Raw genomic sequence first — 10156 nt, 5'->3', positions numbered from 1 at the left:
ACATCAATTGGTTTCTTCTTGTCATTGTGCCTTAATCGCATGTTCTTGTTGCTGTGTAATTGATGTGGTATAATTACATTTTCAAAATTGATGTACGAATCATCTCTTCTCTTTGTACTGTTTCTCTCTTAATCGGAAATCCTCAATTTTGACGTGTGCTATGTTATTCTGTTACATGTCATTCTCAAAGTTACATGCCGTCAGACAGGAAGAGTGAAGACTGAAAGAAGCATGGAGAGTCGGAGACGTGTATCTCTTTTTTTAAACCCTCCATATTTCTTTTGCTTCACCAAAAATCAATCAAAGTCAATTTCATAATCCTATCCCCCTGCTGGGGAAGAAACCAAAATCCCTAAACACCACCATGGACGTAGTTAATTTATCTCCTTCCAATTCCAACACCACCATTCCGGTAGTGGCAACCCTCCCCGCTTACGGGTCGGACTCTTCCACCCGGAAGCCCATCAGCTTGTGGCCCGGAATGTTCCACTCTCCGGTGACCCAGGCGCTGTGGGAAGCCAGGTCCCACATGTTCGAGAGGCTCCTGGACCCACCACTCGACGCTCCTCCGCAGAGCGAATTGCTGAACAAGACTCCGTCACAGAGCAGGACTACAATTCTCTACAATTTTTTCGTCTGATTTTATACTGAGGGAGCAGTACAAGGATCCCTGGAATGAGGTCAGAATTGGCAAGCTGCTGGAAGACCTTGATGCTTTAGCTGGAACCATTTCTGTCAAGGTATCACTTTTTCAGTTTCTTTTCTGTGTTTGATTATGTGGGGTTTGCTTCAAATGTGGTAACTTGAACTGGTTGTGAACTTGTGATTGGTCATGGAGTTATATATTGGTGGTTCACTGGTTCATATCAAACGTGGTTATATCTGATGTCATTAGGCCAGTCTTATCTTAATAAAAGCCTGTGCTTTCGAACTTTCAGCAATTGTGGCCTTAGAGATGGAAAATGAGGATTATGTCTTGTTTGCTGGTATTTCCGGCTTTGTTCAATATTCTTGCCGGGTTTCAAGTAATGAAGATAACCTTAACCATTATCCAAAGGATCTGCCATAGTTTTAAATCAATTATGTGAAAGTCATGTAAAAGGGTTTTGATTAGTCTTATGACTAACAGACTGTTGCTGTTCTCCATCGTCTATTTCTACAAAAGCAATAGAGCACTGAATATGCACTGGTGTTTTCTACCACTAGATCTTCATTTTATGGATCTATTTCCACCGCTCACTATTCATTTTATGGATAGCTATGTGCCATGTTGAAACACGTCCTAAGTTTTAAATTTAGTCCACTAACGGCGACTAAATGTGCCTAGTTGTACTCTGTACATAGTAGAAGCAACTAAAGAAAAACTTTCGGTTTCTAAACTTGACAATGATGAAGTGAGTTGCTAGCTTATTTCTTGCATGTGACTTTTGTGCGGTGATCACCTTAAAACTTTGTAATTTTTGGTTCCGTGGATCAGCACTGCTATGCTAGTGATACCACCACAAGGCCACTCTTACTGGTCACTGCATCTGTTGACAAAATTGTCCTGAAGAAGCCAATTAGTGTTGACATTGACCTGAAAATAGATGGTGCTGTCATATGGGTTGGAAGATCATCTATTGAGATCCAACTTGAAGTTACTCAATCAACAGAAGGTAGTGTTAACTCTGAAGTACCTTTTTTTAATGTTAGAAAATGCTTACAAATTTTATTCCCAGCAGCAGCCTCTATTTAGTGAATTTAAGTTACATACTTTTTTAGTGTTGGTGGTTCATTGCTCAGGTAATGTTTTACGCCCAAATTCCACACTAAACAGTCAGACATATGCATTGATTAATATGATGATGACAAACAGACTAATGTATCCAATTCACGTATCTTATGAGCAATGCTGTTACTGCTCACTACTTGTAAGTTGAGTGTAGCAAAGTGTAATTCTGTTACATTTCAGTTGATACTGTGTTTGGATAATCTCATTTAAAATCCCAGAAATTGACTGTTAAAAAAGAGACTTTATCAACTGAGAAATGGATCTTCATTTTGTATGCCTACCCAGCTAATTGGTTGCCCGTTCGCATTGTAGTCATCTACATGTGAACTGGTTGGTTTCTTATGTGAATGATTTGGCTTAACAAAGCATATTTCTTTGTTGAAGGCTGTGACAATTCAGGCTCATTAGCCCTTTCAGCCAACTTCATATTTGTGGCTCGTGACTCTAAGACTGGGAAGGCAGCTCCAGTTAATAGGCTCTTACTGGAAACTGAAAGAGAACAATTGCTTTTCAAGGAAGCTGAAGCTAGAAATAATCTGAGGAAGAGAACAAAAGGAGGACATAAAAGGGATTTTGAGAATGGAGCAATCAGTAGACTTGAAAGCCTGTTGGCTGAGGGAAGGATATTCTGTGATATGCCTGCCTTGGCCGATAGAGATAGCATTCTTCTGAGGGATACCAGCTTAGAGAACTCGTTGATCTGCCAACCACAGCAGAGAAACATCCATGGTCGGATTTTTGGAGGATTTTTAATGCACAGAGCATTTGAATTGGCTTTCTCCACAGCTTATGTCTTTGCTGGCCTGGTGCCTTGCTTTCTAGAAGTTGATCATGTTGACTTCTTAAGGCCTGTGAGTACCCTGTATACAATCCCTCTTATTTATGATATTTTGCCATTGCTGTTTCACATGAAATTCGAAGAAACATCTCGTGGGACAGATTTGCTATTTTGTATCTGGTGTTTTGGCTTTCTTTATGTGCTTTGATTTGGAGATGGAGTATATGCTAGCTATACTGCCATACAATCATTTCTGTCGTGTAATTTATATAAGGATTATATGTTTGATGTCCAGGTGGATGTTGGAGATTTCCTGCGTTTCAAATCTTGTGTTCTCTACACAGAAGTTAATCCAGATCAGCCTCTAATTACAATTGAAGTTGTTGCTCATGTCACCAGGCCTGAGCTCAGGTCCAGTGAGGTATGTTCCCGCATTTAAAAAGAACAATTTATGCAGCTATAGACTGACTGCCCTTAGAATTGAAGTCGTGCATATCTTCATCATCTCATGTTTTAAACAGGTGTCAAATACATTTTATTTTACTTTCACCGTACGTCCCGAGGCAAAGGCCACAACAAATGGATTTAGGATTCGGAATGTGGTTCCGGCAACAGAAGAGGAAGCACTGCGTATACTGGAGCGCAAGGATGCTCAGGCGTTGCTTTCATCAACAGTTGTTACTAAATAAACACGTAACATGAGAATTTCAAACTATGTAACACAAAAGGTAGTGTAGGGTCATAATCCATATTGGAATATTGTGAAATAAAACCTAGAGGAAATGTAACTCTACTCAGATGAGTAAGCATAAACATGATGTGATCCTTAAAAATGTACGAAAGACGGGCCTGTATATGTCCGAGTTACATCTGTATTTGGATGTATTGCAGGTCTTGAAGGACATATTAAGTACAGTATACCAGATGATCTGACTATTATTCATTTGAATTCCATACATCAAATTCGTACAAATATCTTGTATCATCACTGACATTTACTGTAACTGCATTGTTCATACTTTGTTACTTTGCCGACACTCATATTCTGATTATAAAGAGAGCAGAAAATGATGTTCCCAAAAAAGAAGAGAACAAAAGTGGAACTTATCCTTCCTGCACTTTATTACTTTCATTGGTTAAAAGACTCAGGATATACTGTAAAAATGTAAAATCTAGGGGTCCAGTTAAAAAAAGCAAAAGATTTTATTTTTCTTCACGTGAAAAAGGAAAAGAGCTAAAATTTGCAATTAAGATTCTGGACCCCTAAGGTCATTTTCCCTCAGAAAAATCATTCAACCTTAATTGGATCCAAGGCATCGCCAACTTTACCTGTGTGAATCTTTTCCTTTAAATCCCAGGACTTGCATATCTTGTGATGTATGTATCCGTTACAATGAAAATGACCTTAGATTTCAAGCATTAAAAATGCTGTGTCATATGTGGAACATTGTCTGCACTGCTGCAGTTGTTTAAGTTGACTTGCATGATTGGACCCAATGTCAGATTAATTTCAGAGGTTAGAATTTAGAAACCAAATCAACCACTCATGCTGGGGGTTTGAGCTACAAAGGGTAATATGAAGAGGAAGAGCTGTGGAGAATGATTCATTAGTTTTCATACAATGCAGATCCTTTACAGAAACTATATGTACAGCTGTGGATTTTTACTTCCATTCATGTGCTTCTGGACACCTTATTCTTCCCAGACAAAATTCCTCTGTATAAAATCTATATAGAACGGAAAATCGCTTACAGGAACTTTTTACAAGTACAAATTTTGGGGGAGAAATTAGAAGCTATATATATGATGCCAAGCCCGGACAATCCTAAGCTTCAGCCGGTTGAAACCACCTTCTTCAGGCATTCCTTGCTAAATCAAAACCAAAATGTCATCCTGGAATGAGTCAGGGGCTAGGGTGATGGGACTGATGGCGTCCTCTCATCATTGGATGAATCGTAGAGTGGCCTTCCATGCATTCCAGGATGAACTTGCGGCAGCATTGGATTTACAGGAAGAACTTGCGGCAGCATTGGGTTTACAGGAAGAACTTGTGGTAGCATTGGGTTTACTGGAAATACGTGTTGTTGTAACATGGGGTTTACTGGAACTGGAAATTTTTGCGTATTACTAACAATGGTTCGCTCATTTATCAGACCGACTTCCTTACATACCCGATCAAGAACTGTTAGAAAGTCTCTTACTACCATGAAGATTCGAAATGGGTGAGCTTCTTCTCTAGCAGAGTTCCCGTGGAAGTACTCGGTGATCTCCTTGACCAAGGACAAAGCAACACTTTCTTGAGCTTGAAGTCTTATAAGCTCCTCCTCGGCCATTTTCATAAACATGGTCATGGACTCGGCGAATTTCCCGCTGCTTCCACCTGAAACGGTTGTTTCAGCAAATTGCACAACCTCCCCAATGTTGCTAATTCCTCTAGAAAGCTTGAAAACTTCACCGCTAAGCACATCAGAGTCCATGGCAGCAGCTTTCTTCACATTAGTGAGGTCTGAACTGAGACCTGAAACAACTGGCAGGCCAAGTTTCCTACACTTGGCATCATCGTTTAAAGCTGTGTTTGATGAAGTTTGACCAGCAATGAGACGAGCACCCTCAGTTCGTATGATTTCTTGTACGACAAAATGCAAGAGTGTGGTTTTCCCATCTGCTCCCTTAACATCAGCAAGCTTGAGGAGTGTGTCGAGTTTAAAGGCATGCGCATCACCACGATTTGTCCCAACATTCATTCTGTTTCCAGTCTTAAGGACAGCCTCTAAAAGCTTCAAGAACATCCTACTATTTCTCAATTCTTCACAGGCAGCCTGTCGTGAGAAAATATAAGGTCAATAAGCACACAAACTCTACTAAGAAAATATAAGAAATAGAAGAGTTTAGTGTCAAGGAGACAGGAACGGTGTGTACCTCCAGAGTTTCAAAAGACTTTTTAAGGTATTCAATTTCAGATTCAAAATTTGTCATGTAAAGCATTGCCTCGACCCTTTTAAATGCAAAAGGAACATCAAGCAGCTCTTTCAGAAATTTCTCTGCTGGGCCAAGTTTAACTGGTGAATCATCTTTGAACGCTTTCAGCTTACGCTCTTCTTCTTTGGTTGGAGCCATCTTCAACAGACTTTCAAGCAATTCAGTTCCAAGAGCATCTGCGTTACCTGCATTCAGAACAAGTAGCAGCCTACACTATTATTTGAAATATCTAGAAACTGCATTCAACCATTTCTTCAGTAAAGAAGAAGACAACTTGTTAGAAATTATTTATATTTCATGATTATACCTTCTAGGAGCGCTTCACAAACTTCTTCTATGGTCACATTGAGTGCCCTAAGCAAGATTGCAATATTCTGGGACTTTTTAGGATCAAGTACTCTGTTCTCTTGCTTAGGTGAGGGAATAACTGAGCGTGGGGTTGTTTCCCTTGGATTCGGTTTGGGTGTATTTACTACAAACAATGTCTCTATCATTTCTTCATTCAATCTGCAACAACCCAAATGCTACAAATTAGTATAGGAACAAAGTAAAGTCAACTTACATAAATTGCAACTTACGGTTAAACGGAAATCCCAAACAATATAGGCAAAAAATAGAAACTTGGAGAGAGTTATTTTACCTGAAAGAGCTTGATCTTAGCTGATCCCACACCATTTCACGGTCAGAGCTAGCTCTAACTTTATCCCAATGCAACGGCTTTAACTTGAGTTTCGGAGTCTCCTCAATAGTCTCCAACGGTGCAGAACTCGGCGGCAGCTCCACTGGTGAAACAGACACCCCTCCTTGGTTCTGAAACACGAAAGGCCTCGAAGGAGGTACAATGACCGCAGGTCTACTGACTGGTTGGCCAGCTGGTGTTTTAGGACTTGGAGTCTCCCACGAAGGAGGCAGTGGCGGCGGAGGAGGCGGTGGTATCGGGAGAGGCGTCTTCAAACCACCGTTAAGTCTAGTCGGAGTCTCTTCAATGTGATCAGACACATTGGAGACTTTCGCTGATGCATCTGGATTGTTATCCCACTCTCTTTCCGGCGAAGAACACATCGAAGATGTAGACGATGAAAAAGACTGCCTCTTTGGATCCAAGTGGATAAACGATCGATCAGAAGCGTTTGAAGTTCTCGGCGAAGCAACCGGGCTCTCCTCGGAACCTCTCTCGGGTGACACAGAAGGAGACTTGGCCTTTTCATCAGAAGCAGCATTTGGTACTCTATCCGGTGAAGAATAGCAACTTGAAGACGCCGAAACTTTCGGAGGCAAAGAACTCGGAGAACTTTGATTCGAGAAGACCATAACTTTCGGAGATGCCTCCTTCTCCGAATTTCTCTCCGGCGACGAAGAAAGAGACGACAATGAAGGAGACCGGGCCGGGTTTCGACCCGATACAGTCGGGTATATCTCCAGAGCTCTCTCCGGTGACGACATTGGACTCAACGAAGGCGGCCGCAGATTCTGCTGTGACACGCCCGAAATTCGCGGCGATGATTCCGGAATATTCTCGAGCGCTCTCACCGGCGGCGAGGAAGACGGGGAACGAGACGCCGTCATCGGATAATGAGGCTCACCTCTGGGTGGCTGTGAAGGTAGAGACTGCATAACAGAAGACTCAGGCGATTTAGGGAGTGATGGTCTTCTCGGACTTAAACTAACCGCCGGAGAGAGACTGATGGACTGTGACCGAGCCGGTGAGCCGGAGTTTGAAGACGAGCTTGAGCACGACGTCGTTTCGCTGACTCTTTCCTCGAGATCAGCTGCAGCCACGGCGGCGAATATTCTCCGGGACCCCGATCCAGCTCCATTGAAGCTTTCACGGCCGCCGGAAGATCCTCTCGGCGAGTAGAACTCTTCTTCGTCCTCTTCTTCTTCGTCGGTGGCCCGGGCCGGTTCGGCATTGGTGCAGTTACTGAGCTTGGAGCACTGCCGGGACAGCGGCGGAAGCGGCTGCAGGTCCGGCGATTCGGCCTTGCGGCTACTGTTCTTCAAAGCGGCAGCGGCGCGTGAGCTCACGTGCTCGTCGATTCCGCGGGAGCTGACTAGGGTGCCGAGGTAGAGGAACTCGGAGCTGGTGGAGGAGCCGGCCCGGAGCTTGTGGGTGGCGCTGCTGGAGCGGGCATTGCTGCCGGCCTGGAAGAGGCGGCGGCTGCTGTGGTGCTGGTCGGATCTAAAGGTGACTTTGTCGTCGTCGTCGGGGAAGTTGCGGTTGTTGATGCGGCGGCGGCGGCAGAGGAAGAAGACGGTGGCGGAGACGGCGAGGAGGGAGGAGAGGATGGCGCAGACGGCGAGGGCGATGAGCTTGTGGGATTTGGAGGAGGAGGAAGGGGCCTGGGGGAGAATGAGGGAGGAGATGTTGGCGGGGAAGGAGGCAAAGGTGGCGGGGGAGGGCGGAGGAGGCGGAGGGGCGGGGTAAGTTGGGAAAAAAGGGGAGTCAGTAGGGGTAGAATTGGAAGAGGAAAATGGGTACTTGGGGGTGGGGGTGGGAGGTGGAGAAGGGGGAGGGGGAGGAGGAGGGAGAGAGTCGTGGGGTAAAAATGGCTCGTGGAGGATGCGGCGGTGAGGGGCTACAAAGGGAGGAGAGGAGAGTAAGAAAAGGAGGAGGAAGAAGAAAGAAAAAGAGGAGGAGGGCATGGTGGTGGTGGCAGAGGAGACTCCAGTGTAGAGTGGTGGTTGTGTCACTTGTCAGTGAGGGTGAGACAGAAAGAGAGAGAAGAAGAAGAAGAAGAAGAAGAAGAAGAGAAGAGAGGGTGAAGATGTGAAAAGGTTGAATCTGGGAGAGAAAAGGGAGGGTATAGAAGAATGGGGGGAGTTGGCCTGCTGGTGATGGTGGTAAGCAGTGGGAAGCTGCATACAGCTAAGTTGCTACTAATTCTCACTGACTGTGCACTTGTCTTGCCCACTGTTAATCTGCTATGTTGGGTGTTTTTTGTTTGCTTTTGGTATATAATTTAAGCAAAGATATAGCCTATGGTAAATACTCATCAGTCATTACAAGATACTAGATTACTTTATGGCTTGAAGTCAATTATTCACTAGTGGCAACCAATGAGGCATGTGATTTAGGAGACAACCATGAACCCATGGATTTTCTTGGATTTTCTAGATAGTTGTTATTATAAAATTTTCTTTTCATTAATTAAAAAAAAATTTTGACAACTTTTCATTAATTATTTGCACACAGTATATTATTTTCTCATTCGTTTTTTTTTTCTTCTGAAATCTCTTCATTTTGTGTCCAATAGTTATATAAGATGCTTTACTCTTAAGAATGTTGAAAGGGTTGATTTAAATCTTAATGTTTCAATATCTTTGATTCTTTAAAGGCCAATCTTTTAAGTTTAGTACGGGGTAATTTATGAGGCATTGAACTAGTTGTGGGTTGTTAAATCATGTTACAACTTGGCACATAATAAATGTTGTTACTAGCTCGTTATCATTATTATTATCGACTACACATTGCGTTATTTAGACGTGAAATGAGTAATTTATAGCTAAATATGACATGTTTTTAGTCGCCTCCTGATGTTTGCATTTAACTGTGATAATGAAGAGATATGCAATGCAGGCGTGTTCAACACTGACATTAGATTTGGCCTCATTGATTCTGCTCAGCCCTTCTATCAAACTCTTTAAAATCTAATCAGTATCCCACATAAATTCTAATTGTTTTTTTTTTAAGGAATTACAATTGTTAAGTAATAATAGGCAATTAACGCCACTACATGCCAGTAATAGGAATTAAGAAGCGAGGATGGCGCCCGAGATTTCAGGCCGGACGTCAACAAAATCGGTCTTTATGGTTTTCTACTTTTTCCACTGCAAGCATGCACCACCCACCACCCCATGCATATATAAAACTTGACGTAACCTCAGCATTACTCCTCTACATTTCTTCGTGTCACCCCCGCCGGCGATAACGCCGATTTAATTTTAATCTAACCAAAAACGTTAAAACAGTAACCAATGGTCCAATGCCACTGCTCCACCGTCCTATATATTCACAACCGTCTCTCTTAAAACTCACGTTCAGAAAACTTCGATCAAAACTCACGAAGCCCCAGTTTGAGAGAATGATCGCGCAGATATTTTGCATTCTGCTGATTTCGGAAACTGGAATGATGAGATAAATCACAGCCTCATGTGACCTCCATGTTAGATCGATCAATGCACAATCGGGTAATATTATGAGCACAAGATTACACAAAAAGTCGAGAAATGATTATGAGGATGGCCTATTGGCTTTGGCTCCTGCTGCACAAGAGTATGCAACGAAAGCAGATCACCGAGTCACAATAATAATGATAATAATGCGTATAGTTTTCTAAAGGGAACATGTTAACTGTGTAGCACCGACACTTAGAAAACACTAGCAAGAGTGCCGCGCGTTGCAGCGGGTTTAATTTTTTAATATACTTTTAGCCCATTTGTTTTTGATGAACACATAAATGAGTTGCTCAACCGCAAAATTTTCAAAGTCAAATTATTCTTAAAGTACATAACAGTTAATCCAGCTGACATCAAATATAATAGATATCTACATGTCTAAATCGTTTGGAGCTCTTTCCAATGGGAATCACAATCTTGGCCTTTGTAAAGATCATTATTTAGGGCTTCAC

At 42.6% G+C, this 10156-nt stretch overlaps 2 protein-coding genes across 3 annotated transcripts; one reads left to right on the top strand and one right to left on the bottom strand.

Annotated features, from left to right (window-relative positions):
- The first annotated feature begins 319 nt into the window (after positions 1 to 319).
- On the top strand, positions 320 to 3498 carry LOC126784876 (acyl-coenzyme A thioesterase 2, chloroplastic). The gene is given in 6 exon segments (XM_050510409.1): positions 320 to 628; positions 630 to 740; positions 1478 to 1655; positions 2156 to 2622; positions 2845 to 2970; positions 3071 to 3498. Coding segments are annotated over 6 exon segments (1314 nt in total). The 5' UTR covers positions 320 to 364; the 3' UTR covers positions 3239 to 3498.
- Positions 3499 to 4140: 642 nt separating this feature from the next.
- LOC126784858 (formin-like protein 1) lies at positions 4141 to 8181 on the bottom strand. Of its 2 annotated transcripts, none has more exons than XM_050510377.1 (4): positions 6169 to 8181; positions 5836 to 6035; positions 5469 to 5713; positions 4141 to 5368 (listed from the first exon to the last, which is right to left on the bottom strand). In XM_050510377.1, exons 1-4 carry the CDS (start codon positions 8169 to 8171, stop codon positions 4460 to 4462), a joined length of 3357 nt encoding a protein of 1118 aa, XP_050366334.1. In that variant the 5' UTR covers positions 8172 to 8181; the 3' UTR covers positions 4141 to 4459. The 2 variants fall into 2 exon arrangements, with proteins under 2 accessions (XP_050366334.1, XP_050366335.1); XM_050510378.1 differs by having other exon boundaries at positions 5538 to 5713.
- Between the last annotated feature and the right edge of the window lie 1975 nt (positions 8182 to 10156).

Source organism: Argentina anserina, chromosome 2, assembly GCF_933775445.1.
Source record: "Argentina anserina chromosome 2, drPotAnse1.1, whole genome shotgun sequence".
In the NCBI taxonomy this organism is placed as follows: Eukaryota; Viridiplantae; Streptophyta; class Magnoliopsida; order Rosales; family Rosaceae; genus Argentina; species Argentina anserina.
The sequence above is the reverse complement of the archived record's forward strand: the minus strand, read 5'-3'. Positions and strand labels throughout refer to the sequence as shown.